This window comes from Megalops cyprinoides, chromosome 8, assembly GCF_013368585.1.
Source record: "Megalops cyprinoides isolate fMegCyp1 chromosome 8, fMegCyp1.pri, whole genome shotgun sequence".
Lineage (NCBI taxonomy): Eukaryota > Metazoa > Chordata > Actinopteri > Elopiformes > Megalopidae > Megalops > Megalops cyprinoides.
The window spans coordinates 30713206-30731793 of NC_050590.1; the positions used below are offsets into that span (position 1 = coordinate 30713206).

At 42.7% G+C, this 18588-nt stretch overlaps 1 protein-coding gene across 4 annotated transcripts in view; it reads left to right on the forward strand.

Moving 5' to 3' along the window:
* Window positions 1–18588, forward strand: part of abcc8 (ATP-binding cassette, sub-family C (CFTR/MRP), member 8) — a 49722-nt gene that overhangs the window by 22823 nt on the left and 8311 nt on the right. For 2 of the 4 annotated variants that reach the window (XM_036534865.1, XM_036534869.1), the window contains exons 14-27: window positions 2072–2180; window positions 2374–2490; window positions 3299–3371; window positions 3512–3617; window positions 7444–7476; window positions 8774–8812; window positions 9220–9318; window positions 10556–10640; window positions 11513–11593; window positions 12134–12271; window positions 13063–13188; window positions 13639–13735; window positions 14122–14151; window positions 15898–16145. In XM_036534865.1, the coding sequence (XP_036390758.1) occupies window positions 2072–2180; window positions 2374–2490; window positions 3299–3371; window positions 3512–3617; window positions 7444–7476; window positions 8774–8812; window positions 9220–9318; window positions 10556–10640; window positions 11513–11593; window positions 12134–12271; window positions 13063–13188; window positions 13639–13735; window positions 14122–14151; window positions 15898–16145 (1381 nt within the window). The remainder of the gene's footprint in view (window positions 1–2071; window positions 2181–2373; window positions 2491–3298; window positions 3372–3511; window positions 3618–7443; window positions 7477–8773; window positions 8813–9219; window positions 9319–10555; window positions 10641–11512; window positions 11594–12133; window positions 12272–13062; window positions 13189–13638; window positions 13736–14121; window positions 14152–15897; window positions 16146–18588) is intronic. The other 2 variants (XM_036534867.1, XM_036534868.1) reach the window with 2 other exon arrangements.

Sequence of the window (18588 nt, forward strand, 5' to 3'; positions counted from 1 at the left end):
CTTATTTATAGTAGTTAGACTACTGATTGGTGTTATAAAGGAATAGGGATATATAGAATCCTCTATCTCTAGTGCTGTGTTGTAAAGTTAGTAATGTGAAACACATCAAATGAATTGGTTGTTGTTTGCAGTTGTCTGTAATACCTGTCTGGTGAACATAAAAAGATATGACGAGTGACGTCTGTGTAGTCCATCAAAAGCTGATCTAATGTCTAATGTTTCTCATTAGCCCACTCCACCTGTCCATGTGAGACAGTTTAGTGAAGCATACATTAGATAACATGTATGAGAGCTGAATAAGGTGTGCAGAGCAGTGATTTACAGGTTTACTCAGCTTTTGGGTGGGGGTGGGGGAGAGGAATGCTGTAACGCAATATTGGTGACCTGAATTGAAGAGCGCTCTCTGGAATTGGGCCAGCCTCACCCCAAGAGTGTGCCCATTCCGACCCCATCCATACCGAGGTCACCTTTATATGACATTCAGACACTGCCTGCTTTTGTACCTCATTTCTGGGGGAGGCAGTTTGGCCTCTTGCTCATTTTACAGTCACAGGGAAAGGAACCTTAACCAGCAACATGACACAGTGCTGTGTTGGCTGATTGGAGAGCAGGGTGTGGGTGAACAAATGGACTCATGACTCCAAACTCAGAGGCTGCAGCTTCAAATCTTGGCTGTGGCGCTTTTGGCTGTAACCTTGAGTAGTGGTTCTCAACCTGGACTGCCTAAGTTAATATTCAGCTGATAGTGGATGATGTATAATGTGTCACTCTGGGTAAACACAACTATCAAGCAAATAAATAATTTAATACAATTCTGAGCATGAGTGATAGGGCCAGGTATATGGGCATAGCATGATTGATGTGATCTGAAAAGCTTGAGCTCCGTGATGGTCTTAAAATAGGCTGAGATTAAAGTTATTTTCTGCTTCAGAATCTATTAATAGCCATTCAATGGTATGTGATGTTTTCATGAGTGGATTCTGTGATCCAGTAATATGCTTGCTTGTAGGTAATGAAGGAGGGATAGTTTCGCTGCAGGCCTCAGGATCACAGAGCTTTAATTGGCAAAATTAACTGAGCCTTCAATCACAGCATTTCAGTTAAATGTAATTACATTTGCCACAATCCACTTCATTTGAAAATTTAGTGGGAATGATTCAATAATTATATGGAGCCCACCATTAGTATTCATGATTTATGTTTAATTTTGCTTCAGTGTGACTTTACTGTTCAGTAATGGGCAGTTTATCATGTCATTTGTCCATACATTCAAGTTGCAGTATTAGGATTTGGTCATGTACTACTGTACAGTTTTATGGGGCAGCCTTTGCCGTGTCTGATACATTACATCCCATCCACCTGAATATTCAGGAAGTATTTTTTGGGAAAGGAGAGTGTGTTCCGTTCAGCTTTGAAAAGCCTGTGTGAGATAGCTGGAGAGAAACGTGCATACTCCAGATCTGAACGAAGCTGTCCTCATCAGCCGACGAAAGCCACGGATCACATGTCCCTCTAGCTCTTCCATGCTGGGAGCCATCCAGAGGCACTGGGGTCTTTGACCCCTTAGGGTGGAGATCAAGGGAGGTTCTGTTGATTGCTGGAACTGCAGCAGTAAATTCTAGATATTCCACCAATGTGACCCCTCCCCTTCCCAGGGTAGCCTGTACACCTGTTTCAATCATCGCTGGTCAGCCATTTCAGATGTAAAGGTTCTGCTCGTAGGACAGGGGAGTGAAATGTATGACAGCTGCAGCTCTGTGGCTTGTGAGTGACCTTGTTGACTAATACAAATGCCCAACCAACACAGCTTAAATTGTTGCATGCTTTTAAGAACAGTCCCAGCATAGGGCTAGACAAGATAAGTAGAAAGGTTTCTGTTGACCCAACTAAACTGACTAATTGTTCAACATGAAATAGACACTGAAACTACAGAATACTGTCTGTAGATATTCAGTCTATAAATATTGGGTCTGTATGGTGAAGTTGGGAGAGTTTAATTAAGGAAACTGGAGGGTAGGGGTGGTGCTGTTCTGTTTGATTTTTAATTCTTAAGGCACCTCTTCTCCTTCAGTGTGCAGAAGCTGAGTGAATTCTTCTCTAGTGAAGAGATAGGTGAAGAACAGGACCTCAGACCATCTGCTTCCACAAGCTCCAGCAACCACAACAAGTACCAGGCAGTTGTGAGTACAGGGACAGCCCCATTATCTATCTCTTTAAGCCCAACACTCTGCTCCCTGTCTCAGCATCTCTTCTGCCATCCTGTTACCTTCTGATCCCCATGCTACTATGGCTGTCTCTTAACCCTTGTTGACCCTTTTATGGATTCAGAGTTAGGCACACAATCTATTTCTCTGTTGTTTGCATCTGCTGCAGCCGTTGAAGGTGGTGAACCGCAAACATCCAGCAAGGGAGGACTGGAACAACTACGGGTCTCAGAGAGATCGGGAGGGTGATGCCCCCACAGCCCAGGAGGAGGATGTCTGCATCAAGGTGAGGCCCACAGATCGGTCTGCAGGCACTGTGGAGGGCCTCAAATATTTTTTCAGGCAGGTACCAAAAAGGACCACTAGGAATATTATTTCAGTCAAGCACTGAAAAGGATCTCTAGGAATATTTCAGTTCAGCACTATAAAGAGGTGTTCTATCAGCCTTGCTTAAATATATGCCCTGTGTACCGTAGAGGAGAGAGACAGGGGGGTCTGGTCTGGCTTATGGCAGTGTTCCCATCTACATTCACTTTTGGCAGATGCCTTTATTCAGAGCGACTTACATTTACACTTGCAGAGCGACTTACATTGCATTGTCAAAAGAACTTGCAACTGACACTTAACAGAGAAGTCAGTGTGTCAGGGAGGAGGCTCCATTTTCATCTTCATGAATTAATTGTCTGTAGGGCTTGAACAAAGATAATCTTAGTCAACAAAAAGCAGGATCACTATGAATGTTAAATGGACCCAGACCAGAAAGATGTCTTGTGTGCAGCTTTGGATTCCTCAGTATTTTTCTTCATTACAAGGATCATGTACTCTCATCTTAAACCTCATCTTAAACCTCAGTATTATATACTTGCTGTCCAACTTTTTACTGATTCTTATTGCCACATAAACTTGTCTTCAGTTTCACTTTAGTTCGTCTAGTTTATTCAAGTCAGGGTCATGTCCCCATCCACTCCTCTTCCTGCTACTGTTGCATGACCATGCATCCCCATCACACCAACACTGACAAAATCAGCAGCACCCATCCTACTGAAACACCTAGTGGTCATTTATCATGCTACGTTAGTCTCTTTTCCCCATAGATAACAAGTGGATATTTCACCTGGACAGATGGACCCCCCACATTGTCGAATGTGGACATAAAGATTCCTTTTGGTGAGGCTACTTGTAATTCCAGAATTTGTCTTTAGTTACTGTGCTGAGTCACTTTCCTCTGGTGAGTTTCAAAGCCCAGCTGACGGTGACCTGTGGTGTGTGTGTGTGTGTGTGTATTTGCCTGTGTATGTGTGTTCCAGGTCAGCTCACCATGATCGTGGGCCAGGTGGGTTGTGGGAAGTCTTCACTACTGTTGGCAGCCCTAGGAGAAATGCAAAAGATCTCTGGCAGTGTTACCTGGTACAGGTAAGAGGAATTAAATATGTGAGAGACAGTTGAAAAACCATGAAATGCTTACATTTTCTGTAGTCCTCAATAGCTACTTCTTTTTTTCCAAAGAAACACAACTACGACATCAGGTAGAGGGGACAGGAACATGCTAGGCTTTACCTGTGTGCAGTGTGTTGCAATAATTGCCCACTTGTGCTGGTCATTGATTCATCAATAATAATTGTCAATGTGATCAATGGTTACAGTAACTATCGATTAAATAGACCAATGCATTGAATAACTGCAGGAAAATTATGGAATTTTGTTTAACATAAATCGTGGTTAATACAAATAGAGTTACATTGTGAGTATCTTTCTAATCAAAGTGGGCAGCCATAACATTTTACATAGCTATTGTTTAGCTTATGTTCTTACCCAGAGCAACTTACATCAATTACAGGTTTTTACAATGTTATCCATTTATATAGCTGGATATTTACCGAGAGAATTGTGGGTTAAGTACCTTGCCCAATGGTACAGCAGCAGTGCCCCCGTGGGGAATTGAACCGGCAGCCTTTCAGTTATAAGTCCTGCTCCTTAACCACTATGCTACACTGCCACCCTTGTTTATTACAGAACTGTAAAATAGTACCCTGCTGGTATGACACCCCTTCATTACACTTTGCTTTGCTGTCTGAGCCCCACAGTACAGGTAAAAGTTCATATGTAGCACATTACCATTACAGTATTCACTGCCGCATTTTTACAGTATCCATATGCCCTCACCCTGAGTACTACATGTAACTAAAAAAATAAAAATAAGCAAAAAAATAAAGCACGACAGAAATCAGTCAGTGATTGAGTGCTCCACTCTATGTGAGCCTAGGCTTTCTGCTAGGGTTCAAATGTGGATTGACTAACAGCTTTGTATGGCCTACCAGGACAGCTCTAGTCAATCCATACTTCAAACCACAGAGATTTCAATCAAATACTGGCAGTGGCAATCAATACCAAAATGGGAGAGTATTTACTGACATCAGCAAGAAATTATTATCTATGAATTTTCTGTGTGGAAATAGGTCTGTTGGACTAGGATAAAATATTTATACCTTGTCTTGTTTGTCTGGAGGGAAATAAATAGTGTTCAGCTGTCAAAGGAAGTTCATTAACACCAGAGCTGCCAGTAGAAATAACCGTTAGCAGCTGTGGGATTGATGGCTGGGACACATAGAGTTGATGCAGTGCCAGCAATTTGCCTGAACTTTAATCTTCCTCATGTGAAAGAATGCATTTGAGGGTGAATTGCATTTTTAATGAAATTTCCAGCTAATCTAATACTTCTAATCTTCAGCGGACTGGGTTCCAAGACAAGCTATTTACTTTTATCGCAATCAATGCAGCCCCCATGGACTCATTGCCACAAAGCCCTCTGTAATCTCATTGAATCTGACACTTAAACATAACCAAAGGTCCCAGAGGTGTGTTTATGTCCTTCCTAGAGGGATATCTGTTCAAGGCAAAGAGAGGGAAATGAGAAATTCCAGCCATTAGCGAGGAGGGGTTTCTGATGTCTATAACTGCAGTGTGGGACAGTGTGGGGGTTCAGCCCCCTTCCCCAACACCTGTCCTGCACTGACTGATAGGTGCATGTACTGTATCCTGCCAGCCAGGCACGGCTGGTTTCTGTCCCCCTAGCCATCCTTAAACATCATGGTACTCATGTGTTCAGAGTCGAGACATACCGCACTGTTGTTTTTCAGAGTAATTGAAAAAGCTTTTTTTCCCTGTGTGCCTCAGCTCAGCTCAGCTAAGAAAGCCTAAAGAACACTAGAAGGAAGAATAACTGTATTTAAATACAAAGGAATAAGCAGTTTATATCACAACCAAATCAATTTCTGAGTTCCTGATTTACCCAGTGATGACATTGTCACAGCAGGCACATGTGATAATGGCTCAAGCAGTCGCCATGGTACCTCGTCATCAGCTATTGGTCTCCAGCTGTTTTGCCATATTGTTTTAAACATTTCACACATGATACTTATCATGGGAGATTTGTGATGGGCTATAAAAAAGGGGAAGCTGTGAATTAAACACCAGCAAGGGGTCTACTTGGAGTCCCTTTTTTGACTCGAGTGCAGTTCCTGCAGTGCTCACTCATATCTAATACATGTTTTCTTTCCTTTCTAAACCTCCAAAACATGTCCCCAACAACAACTTCCTTCATTCTCCAGGGAGGAAGCAGCATGGGGAGGGGCAAATTGTAATGGTCCTGGGAGATCACTGTGCTTAGTTCCAACACCCTTATTGTGTGGCTGGGGTTCCTGGAAGAGCTAACTGTAACTGCCATTTTTTTCTGTTTTTAGGAACGATTTAGGTGCCAGTGTACTCAAAGGAGCTCTAACAGTTCTGATCTCTTTAAACAAGTAACACTGAAATGACAAGCTGTTTCACCAGGCATGGCACCAGGAGAAAGGCCTGGAGAGATGGCTATCTCGCTCCATTAGCTGTGTCAGCACTTGCAGACCCTTGCTGTCCATTTGCAATTTTCCTCTAATCTGTTTTTTTTTTTTTTTAAAGATCTCAATCATTTAAGTTCCAACAAATGGCTCGTTAATGACTGTTGGAAAGAGAGGAAGATGAAAGCTGACTGTCATCATCTATGATTATTTAATTGGTTGGTGTTTTTCAAAGGTGGAGATGTTGTCACGGTCATTACCCATTTAGGCTTAATGGGAAGTTGAGGCACGGGTCATTAGCTGTCATGCTGATGGGATAAACATTCCCCAGGGTCAAGGCCTATCTTTAAAAAAACAACAATGTACAAAAAACATTTATATGTTTGAACTTGTAAACTGCCACCTGCTGTGGGTAACTCATCAAAATGGGCCAGCATTAACCATTAATGACTATCGCGTAGTGACTGTTATTATTTTGTCACTGAGCTTTTTCTTCCAGACTAGTTTCCCAAAGCCCGTCCCCTTTGGTTATCTAGAAGCACCACGGCGTAATCCTCACACCTCATTTTGGACTTAGCACAGCTCCAAGAAAATAATTGCCATTCTGCTTTCAAACCGCCTGGCGACCCTTTTGACAAATGACACCCATGGCTAAACCTGTGGCATGCTGAGAGTTTGCAAATGCAGCTATCCAAGAATCATCCCTGGCAGAACTCCTCTGTTTGACTCCTCATGTGCTGTTGCCATTTTATGAACTCTGGTGTTAAGAAACCTCCACCTTTGAGGAATTTACAATGTCATATTTGACACTCTGTCAAAGGAGCTCAGAGACACAATTGACTGGTCAAAGCTAAAAATATGGATGATCCTTGACATATGATTGTTCAGTGGGGCAGCAACAATGTCAGAGCACAGTTTATGAATCTCCTACAAAAGGTGAACAGACACAGCCGATGAGAGCTGAGCTTCAGATTAATATCATTATCCAGAAAAGCTTTTTTAGCTCAAAAAGCTAAAAGTTTGTCTTTTTGAGCCTCTGAAATAATCTCTTGCTTGAGTTCTGCATATTCATTTTTGGAAATAGTTTTCTGAGATGTTTTGGAAGACTTTTTTCTTTTTCAGTTTTAGTGTTTCCTTACAACTCCCTTCTGATCATCTCCTTGGGCTATTTATAAATGAAGCAGCTCTCTTGTCCCACTTTTACCAGGGTTGATATTCAATCTGCTGTGGCTTTAAAATGCAAAGGACTATTTTTTCCTTATTGCTGCTTTGGGGTGTCTGGTTGAATTCATCCATTAGATGTGTCTTACAGTTCAAACACACGTGCATTCAAGTTCTGACCTTTAAACTTTTATTTTGTAGTTTCAGTTGTACACAAGCTTAATGCAGTTCTGTTCTGTCCACAGCCTGCCAAACCAAGATTCAGAGGGCGATGAAAGGTAAATATTCCAATATGATGAATGAATGTAAGTCAGCACACTACCTGCAGTACATGTCAGACATATCTCTTTCACTCACAACTCCTGCTGCTGACATAATCTCATGTTAATCTTTCATGTCTGTTCTGGTCTGATGCTCTGCTCAGTAACCTCAGTGGGGGGGTGTAGCTTTCGATAAATGTTGTATACCTCCAGGAAAATGCCTACTCAAAACCTGAAAATCCATCCAAATCAATAATCCTGTCAACAGCATCCTGTCCTCAGTGGTTTTGATGAGAAATTTATGATTTTCTGAAAGGAGCAGGGTTAGCACTTAGTATTCTGCTGAGTATATGTGTGAGATTTACAGTCTGCTCTACCTCACCACCTTGGCAGTCCCTGGAGCCTCATAATGCAGCATGCTAATATGTATGTCAGAGTGCAGAGAGAGACCTATTTCAATGTCAAAAGGCTTTTGATCTCTTTAGAGCCAACCAGAAAGGTACATTGATTTTGCAGTAAATCAAATAAAAAAACTAAATGTCAGGGTTTTAAATAGAATTGTAATCAAGCTGATCTGCAAGAAAAAGGGTGGTGTTGACACAAACAGAATGCAGCCATACAAGGACACATTCTATTTGTCTGTAAACAGTGGTCATCAGCAGAGGAGTATGTGAAGGACCAGGACTCATTATTGAAGGCGGGCATGAGAGCCCCTCAGCTTGCTCAACGTCACTAATGATTCCCCTAAAATATCCTAGAACTCTTCAATTCTTACCTTGAGCCAAAGACAGGCAGGTCGCATTACCCCTGAGAACCCAGTGGCGCCGTGACAGACCAGTACCTATTTGAGACTGGGCTGATTGAAGCCCTGATGTCTCCACTTGTCAACACCTAATCTTTGCCCCCACTCTGCTTGTTCCCAATATGGGGTGTGACACCAAGCCCTCAGCTTTGTCATAGTAAGGTCAAGGTGCAAGGAGCAGCAGGACTGCTGGTACTGGATAGCTCTGTATCAGTAAACTAGGGGCAATGATACTGCATGAGCTATATTTGAATTGCATGGTAGCAGTAGAGATGTATGAAAAAATGTCATGTGTATATTTACTGAATGAACAAACAGACATGCATATTCAAATCAGAAAACTTAATGTATACAAATGCACATTCATACAAATATACACATATACATACACCAATTATATTGTTGTCATTTATGTGAAGTGTCTCTTTATGTGTGTGTTTATGGATGGATAAATAGACAAACAACCACACATGCATACATGCATGACTAGTGAGTATTTTTGTGTGATTACAGCCCCACAGAAAAGGACACAGCAGGAGAAGGAGACATTGGGTAAGTCACACTGAAGCAGTAACAGGAGAACAGAAAAGCTTCTCCCCATATGGACTCATCTGCTGCAGTCCTTCACAGGTCTTTAGAGAGTCTCTAAAGTGTTATTGATTTTTAAAATGAGCTCTACTTTCTCTTCCATGATATGAAATTAACCTGCTGAACAGTATTAATTTTATATTTTATGAAGCCATTGTAAATCAATTTGCAGCCTCAGCATTGATACACACTCACACACACACATGCATATACATACACACACACACACACACACACACACACACAAACACACACAACTAACACACAAATCAGCATTTTGGCTAATTTCCCAATGAGGGGAGGGAGGTCATTTGTGAGCACACCTGTGCATTTTAGACAGAGGTGCTTGATGCTTTGCTTCCTCTTGATAGGAAGAGAGGCTCTGTGGCTTATGCATCCCAGAAGCCTTGGCTCCTGAATGCCACTGTTGTTGAAAACATCATCTTTGAGATGCCCTTGAACAAGCAGAGGTACAGACAGACACTGGAATTTTTTTGTTGTTTTTGAGAATTGTCTAATCCTGTTTCACCATATGTGTATTTCAGAAAATGGTTTGTGTCAGCCAGTTTGACTGCTTCCCTTTACTGCACATTTGTAGGCTAGGTTTTTAATGAAGAAATTGGGGTAAAGAATCTTTTTCAGGGATTAAAAAATATAACTAGCTTCTGTTCCAAAACCTCTTCTGTTTCATAGCTTCCCCCCTCTCTGGTTGTGGCTATGTTTCCCTGGCTCTTGGGTGTACTCAGTCCCTAAACATACAGCCCTAGCAGGACAGCAAGATGGCACAACACCATATGCCACCTGTTTTTATATCTATCACCAGGGGCAGGGGACACATGTTGTAGTCACAACTAACAAATGACTTCCCAGAAAGTATCTTCTGTATTTATTATCATATCTCCTCTCTGCTTAATGGACCGTCTTTGAAAAAGTAAGCACCGTGTCGCTGTGGCGATGTTACATAACAGCCGATGTTTGCACAAGTTGCAGTCCTGCCTGCACTCCTGTGACTTACCAGCTGAGATCACACATGTCTAACTGAAGGCCTCCAGGCTAGGCTATCTGAGTTCAGCATTACCTACAGCTGACCATTCTGGAAAACCTGAATAATTATTCAAATACTTGCAAATACTTTTCAGAATATAATGCTTTGCACAAATAAGATTGAGTTTAATCTCTGTGAAAAGCTGGATAGTGTTAGGCGTTTGAACAGCCTGTCTTCCTGTGCGCAAAAGGATGTGAAACAGTGCTCCCACTTTATCAATCAAAGCTTCACTAAATCAGGAGGGGTTTTTAAGTGTTTCCATAGCAATCTGAATGTGACTTGAGAACAATAATGTAAATACACAACACAGAGAGAGTCTAATATAAATATAGCCAGTAGTGATCATTACAAATCATTCATGGATAGATGTTTTCCACACTTAGACAACCATATGAGGAGGAGGGTGTTTTCTTATATGAATGTTCTGATGTGTTTGTGAGGAAATTGAACTTTTAATTTAACATTTTGTTCTTGATATTCTAAACAGAATGCTCTGAAATTGGTACCACATTGAATATATCAAGCATGTATATATGTATGATACCTTTGATATAGATATACTGAAGAGTACTTCTTTCTTCTTTCTATGTAAAGGTCTTTACTCTGAGAAAGGTACACTGTACACTGTATGGCCTGTTATCAGAATCAAGCCTGTTTTCCAGGTATAAGGCAGTCATTGAAGCCTGCTCCCTGCAGCCTGACATTGATATCCTACCCCAGGGGGACCAGACAGAAATAGGAGAGCGGGTCAGTTTTCTGCTATTAACCACCAGTCTATCTATCTATCTATCTATCTATCTATCTATATCTGTCTGTGTCAATATATCAATCACAATGAATCCATTATACATGATTGCTCATTCTCTTTCTGTCAACAATTTATCATGTGTGTCATCACTCAGTCTTTTATATTGACACATTTTTCATTCAGCATTATTATTCATTATTATTAACAGATGTGTGAACAAGGACAAAAAAGTCACCAAAAAGAAGTGTGCTTAGAAGGATGATTGCATAGCCATTTTTACTTTCCTCAGAGTAATGTTTACAATATTGCAGTGACTGCTCTGAAATGATCTGATCAGAATGGTGTTTTATTTCCTGGATTCCACTGAAATGGGCAAACGGAAGCGCTTGTTGGGCTGGGGGTGTCATATACCACTGGGTAATCTTGGAAACTGAGGAAACATAGAGCAGTGTTCCTGTAATGGCCAACTCTGTAGAGGCAGCAGCAAATCATTCAGTTCCAGTGGCCCTTCACAATCAGTGAAGGAGATTAGAGCAGGGAGCCAGGATTAGATCTCTGCCTGCAGGGAGCCCTTGCACAGACATAAGAGGTCACACGTGGAGTGCCTATTATCTAACAGACCATCACCTTTGAGGACAAGACCTTGAACTGTCCAGTGGTCTCATTTAACAAGACCAAGGGTGAAGCCCAGGATCATACTTGACAATGCTCTTCCAGGGAATTTGGTTCATTTCACTGTACTTTCTCACCTCTTTTTGTCTCTCTTCCTGTCTTTTTGGTGACTGAGCCCACTTCATCAGCCCTGTGGATGACAGCGAGTTGCAGTGGCTGATGAGATTAGATGATCTGAAAAGTGTCTTTCCTCTCCCAGGGGATCATTCTTTCGGGGGGCCAGCGACAGCGCATTGGTGTGGCCCGGGCCCTCTACCAGCAGACCAATGTGGTGTTTCTGGTGAGTGGGAGTTAAGCATCTGTCACAACAACTTATCTGTCCGTTACTGCTTTTCATTTCTCCTTTTCTAGTTACACCTTCTTCCCTTAACTCACTCACTCATTATCCAACATTAAATTATTCATTGTCTTGGCAGGCTGTCTCCCCCCTGCCATCTCTCTGTCTCCTCTCTATCTTTTCTCTCACCCACACCCCCCCTCCCCCGAATGTTCAGTCAGAGTCAGTGAAGTCATCACAATGCTGTGGAAGTGACTCACCCCACACCTCCAGCTGCCAGTTGCCCTCTTTCCTCTCCAGCAGGTGTTGGTGCTGTAGGAGGACCCAACATTACTCACTTGTGTTTGTGTAGTGCATGATTCATGGTCCTGGGGCAGTGAGGAGCTACACTGTGTTAGGTTTCTGATAAACAGTTACAGGCGTCCAGAACACCCACTGCTTTTCCACATCAGTTTCCTCCACCTACCGGAATGGTGTAGCTAGTTGAGTGAATCATGGTCAGGCGCCCTAACCTGCGCACCCATTGTCTTGTCCTGTGTTTAGGATGACCCCTTTTCAGCGCTGGACATTCACCTGAGCGACCACCTGATGCAGGAGGGTATCCTGAAGCTCCTGAGGGAGGAGAAGCGGACGGTGGTGCTAGTCACTCACAAGCTGCAGTACCTCCTCCATGCAGACTGGGTGAGACACTGCCTTCCACCACCCCCCACCACCCCCTATGCCATCCATTCAGCACAGCGGTGCCATGCAACCAAATGTGTGTGGTAGAAAAGGATGCTGTTCTATTATTCTGGACTAAATAATACTGCAGGCTAAAGTTGCACGATACCGATTAGGTTACGTCTGGCAGACATCTAACCTGCATGCACTTTGATGGGACACGGTCATTTTTGGTTTCAGCAGCCTGTTGGGTTTGGGGCTTATATTACAGGGTGTCACCAGTAGCAAGAGCTCTGGAGGGCCACACCCTTTTGGCATTGCCTCTTCAGTTTCACCCAGGTAGCATGTAGCACACCCCATGTAGCTGACTGACTACCCCCTCAATTAAATACGGCATGTGATCAATGCCATCACAACCAAAGCCAGCCCATTGTATTATATTACATGTGCTGAGCAGAAACTTTTATCCAGAGTAATTTATGTAACTTACAATTTTCATATTATCCATTTATACAGCTGTATATTTACTCAGGCAGTTGGGGTTAAGTACCATGGATGCCCCAGAGGTGACCCTGCTGGGTCTGGGGAGTTGAACTGGAAACCTGTGAGCTACAAGCCCTGCTGCTTTCTGCTGCACTAGACTGCTGCTTCCACTGTGAGATTGATGAGGCTAGTGTGATAGGCAGGTGCTTGTTTCACTTGAGGGCTGGATATTATCTGTGTACACTGTGGGAATGACAGAATGATGATGCCCATTGAACCACACCTGCTCCCCCCACTCCGCCCACCAGTACTATTTCCTGTTTCTCCAGATAATAGCCATGAAGGATGGGACCATTCAGACGGAGGGAACCCTGAAGGACATCCAGAATGCAGAGCCTGAGCTGTTTGAGCACTGGAAAACACTGATGCACCGCCAGGACCAGGAATTCAAGAAGGTGTGTGTGTGTTGGGGGGCTGTCTCTGTGAAAGAAAGCTTTGCATTTAAAGGGTCTTTTCAAGAAGTGTTTCCTTCCCTATAGTTTTCTTAGAAAAAACACAGTCCTGATGGAGACATGCACATATTATAGTGTGATTTCAGAAATATTGAATTATAGTTTCTTCAGAGAGCAAGTGAAGGTCCTCTGACGAGGGCAGACAGATTTAGGCAGTAACCAAAATGATGGCTAACTAGGAATGAATTTAAATCATTCATTAAAAAATTGTTATTGCAGCAAAAATATCCAGGTCATACCCAGGAAGTGTGGAGAATGGAAGGAAACATCCAAATGTCTGGTCAAAACATAAAACATCAGTGGTGATGCAACCATCTTTCTTTATTCCCTCTAGGCCTAGGCTTTGGAATGTGATAGTGTGAGTCATAATTTGGTTGGTTATGTTTGTTTCAGGAGACGGTGGCAGAGAGTACAACCATACTGGAGAGGAAGAACCTTCGCAGGGCCATGTACTCACGGGAAGCCCTGAGGACTGAGGAAGAGGATGAAGGTAACAGCGGCATGCTACTTCTCCTACCCTGACCTCCATATTAAACACAGATTGTCTGTGTGGATTTTGCCTCATATGAGAGTCTTCCATCCGTGTTTGTTTGAGCATTTGATAGCCTTCCTGTTTCTGTTCGGTGTATTTCAGAGTAAGCTCAGCAAATATCTGTCATAAGTCTGACCACTGTACATGAATGCATTGACCTGTACTTGGGACCTATTAATGTTGCACTTGCAGTTTAAATGGTACTGGCCTTTGTTTCTTGATGTTTGACTGTATAACTGCGCGTGCTTGATGTCCAGTGCTATGGGGAAGTGTTCTTTATCTGTTGTGTTGTTTTCTATATCTTGGTGGCACCCCTTTGTGGACTTATGGGATATCAACACCAGCACCTGATGTTGCTTTTAGTGCTGATACAGGTGTGGGTGAACTGCATGGTTTTCTGAATGGCTCTTTGTGAAGCTGCATTCTGCCACTGGCCCTGCATTTCTCATATTCCATTCCTGGTGGTACCGTGGCTTTGCTCTTGACCCAGTTCTGAAAACCTTATCAGCATGTCTCTGATGCTGCATTTTCTCTCTCTTTCTCTCTCTCTCTCTCTCTCTCTCTCTCTCTCTCTCTCTCTTTAGCTTGCTCTCTCATGCTCTCATACTTACTGTGTGTGCTTTTGAGTACTGCATGATTTATATTTAGAAGTAGTGCGTTGGTGGAAAACCTTAGCGCTGTTTGACATACTGTGCTAATATATCTTCTCAATACTCGCTTCTCCTCACTTCCCCTCAAATTTGTATAAGCATTTGCTTTGCCTGTTAATGAATTAGTGATGAACCAAAGTGCAGTCCTTAACACCAGCTTTTCCCTGCTCTTGCCTTTCACATCTCCAGCAATGACGCGCCTGATTGGCCTGATAAATGTCGTTGATATAGAGTCACCCCCCATGGTCCCGCCAACTTTCTCCAAATATCCTATAGGTCCTCTACATACACGTTGCCATATATGGAGAGTGTAGTCTCAGCTGGCACATTGTGTCCCTCAGGAGCTCAACAGCATTGCTTTCTTGAACATGTGTCCTTGTTATAAGGCCCCAAGAAGAGCTGGAGTGACTGTTCAGAGGCTGAACGGATGCCAAAAGCTCCAGACACATTGAGTGAAGCAACAAAGGCCATCAGGATAATCATGAGTGGCATGAATGGCATCTGACCTTATGTGAAGGCAAAACTAGTGTAAAGCCACTACCTGATTGAACTCCAAAGTGGACCTCGTGCCAAATGATGAATTCAGCATGCTGAGCAGGAGTGGACCAGATGGCTATATCTGTGCCAGCACTGTGTTTTCATATTCCTATTAAACATAATTGAATACACTTACAGGTTGCATTCACTGCCTCAGCACCACATCTCTTGAATTGCCCCCTTTTTAGTTCCTTTTAAGAGTCAACTCCTTTATAGTGCACTTTTTAATGATGAGCAAGCTTTGGATGAATGGAAGAATATTTGAGTCATAGAATGAGACAGAGGTATTGTCAGCAGCAGCAGACGTCCAAATTTTTTGCAGTGATGGTCATTTTTGAAGGCAAAATGTGGCCATGCAAAGGAAAGATGCTGACCTCATCATTCAGTCCAAAGACATATCCCTTCACTCAATCAAACACCTCTCAGACACTTACCCTTTGAACTGTACAGGAGCTTTGTTCTGCATATCTTTCATATGATGTGTATAGTGTTGCTTGGATCACAGTACCTTAATTGCAGCAAGCTTTGCACAGCCAGCACATTCATGATTTATTTCAGTTCATTTCTCCTCAGAAAGACAGATAAGCCTTTTGAAATAGTTTTTTCAAGTCCAGCTTTTTCTTGAAATGATATCTGGACACAGTAATTAAATTTGCACAGAGAGAATTTCATAACAGAAACCCTGATTACTCAGCCTGTTCTCATTGTTAATGTTGTCTGTTCAGATCCAGTGGCAGAAGATAGATTAGTTTTAAAAATGAAATTGTTAAATCTTTAATTCATTTCATTATTAGTCCGAACTGAAATGAGATGATAAGGCAGCTGTGCCTCTGTGTTGACTGCTTATATGGGAGCTGGCTTCATCTTAAAGTGTGGGGGTTTGGGTTCATGGAACTGGCCCATCTCTCTGCTGACTGCCCTGTCTCATCTCAGAGGAGTCCTTGGAGAGTGATGAAGAGGACAACATGTCACTGGTCCTACGTCACAGGGCCACCATCCCCTGGAGGTCCTGTGGCACCTACCTGAGCTCGGCCGGTCTGCTGCTGCTGCCCCTACTGCTGCTCTCCCAGCTCTTCAAGCACTCCTTAATGGTGGCCATTGACTACTGGCTGGCCCACTGGACTTCCCACGTCATCTCCACCAAGATCGACACTGCTGGACACAATTGTACCCTAGGGCAGGTGAGGGGGTGGCAGATAGACCAAAGGGTTTTACACTGAAGTGAGACTTGGCACACAGTAGGTGCCCTCATTGTAGGATGGGACACAAACACACACACACTTTCTTTGAGCAATCCACACAAAGCACAAATGTATAAATTACATTTTTCATGCAACTTGAAGGTGATGGTGCCATGGATATTTTGATTTGGAAATGTGTTTTTCAAAGTGAATCTGAGAGTTTCCTAACCCATTTCCAATGGCAAAACCTTCCCAATACAAGCTATTTTGGACCCTAACTATTTCAGGTTGATGCAGCTTGCTTGGTTTTCTATTGCAGCACTCAGGCCATTATATAGCACACTAATTTGAATAGAAGGAGGGATATGCTGCATAAGCAGGTGCTAGTCTGATCTCAAGCATCAGACCATAACATCATGGATCATGTGTCAGGTATCTTGTTAGATAACATGAAAAACTCAGGCATGGTCATACATTCAAGACTATGACAATCAAGTCTATGTCCCATGCAACACTTGAAAAGGTGTGTTTGTCTCGTTATACTGGCAGCAATGGGCATGAATGCGCCTGATTCAGTTGTCAAAGAGTTCCCAGAGTTCCCGCAGCCTTGAGTCCTCTGCCAGCCTGGTAGATTGATTTTTTAGGCATTAGGGGAAGAGCAGGTGTGTGCGGGCTATTGTTGTGGTAAATGCCTTGATAAAGTGGCTTTTATTAATAGACACACTGGCATCTGCTGTCCTCTCTGCTAAATGCCAGGTCACATTTGGCTCAGTCATCTCCAGCGCCAGCATACTTCGTGACGGCAGAGAGAATGTGCAGATGCCCCTGAAGCACAGAGCACAAGAGCTTTTGCTTAAGTTAGACTCATTGTCTGTATCTGCCGAGTGGAGTAATTGGTCCTTATTGCAAAACTGCACAGAGGGTTTTTGAAACATCAGTCATGGACTCCAGAAAAAGCCTAAAAGCCAGACAGAGAAGGGAGGGTGAGGCGAAGAGCAGCATTTCCTGTCTGTGACAGTGCTCTCGCACTCGCTTAGGGACACATGTGCATTAACCACTCCAGTGTCTCTATCCCCTCTGGGCTCCAAATGCAGCTGCTCTCCTCAGTGCAATCTCCTTTCCCCAAACAGCCGATTTCCACTGTGCGATTCACTGTGTATGCATGGGATGTGGCCACATGGTTCACCTACCAAGATATCTGGTTACAATCCATTTTATAATACTCATCGTTTAATTTTGAGTGTGTGTGTGTCTGGGTGTATTGCTTTGTCTCATTTGTTTGAGTTGTGGTAAGAAAAAAAAAATTGTTTACTTTTTTTCTGAGCTTCTTGCTGTTGCTATTTAAAGACCAAGCTGAGCCACTTAGTTTTGCAAGACTTTGTCAGGCCAATTCATTTGTTCAGGCCTACACCGCTGCACTTCATTTACCATTGACAAGACGTGTAGTGCTGATGGGAATGAGTTATTGGCCCAAGTCTTTCGTTTTTAGTCTTAGTTAATGAGTGAATTTACTTTTACTTTTACTTTTCATTTTGTTCATTTGTGCATCATGCTTTTAAACTACACCTATAAATATCTAATGCAATTTTAGTTTCCAGATCAGTTGCTAGGCCTTAAGCTAGGCTTAATTTAAGTGTAACAGGAAATGGCTTCTTTTCCTAACAAAAAAAGTCACCATTGTGGTTTACCTGAACATAACGGTCAGCCAGTCTGGGTACATACCGGACAGTGGGCTCTGCAGGATAACTGCAGGGCAGCAAACTGAAGGTTCAGATGCTCCATATGGGACAGGGCCTCGGCACCCTTTTTAAATGAAATGAGAATTCGGACAGCAGACTCCCTGGACGTCTTCAAGAAAAAACTTCAAACTCATCTGTTCAAGCTGTATCTGTAGCCTACCTTCCTCCCTATCTATGTCTATCTATCCTATTGATTACTATTTTCATTAAAAAAAACCTCTACACTAGCCTAGCACTTAACTTTTATCTCTCTTGTAATACCTTGTGATTAGCATAGTGATGCACTTATTTGTAAGTCACTCTGGGTAAGAGTGTCTGCTAAATGAAGTAATGTAATGTAAATGGAGATAACTGTTTCTGTCCATAGATTTCTGCAACACTGCTGAAGTCCTTGCGTGTACGAATGCTTTTTTCAGCCGGCTCTGAACCTAACAGATGTCGTCCTAAGAGTGTTTGCAAGGCTGGCTGTTCTCTGGAAAGATGGCACCGTTTCTGTGGCAGCCCACTGTTTACTCCTGTGTGCCTTTGCTCTTTAGCAAAGTGGGCAGGGCAGAGCTGTAAATATGATAAGCAGAGAACATATTACGAGTTACCATTTGATGTCTGGTGTTTGATGTCTATTTAACAATACAATGACATACAAAAAGCAATTTGTATATGCACTGTAATTTATATATATAGCTTGCCCCGCTATGTCCCTGGCT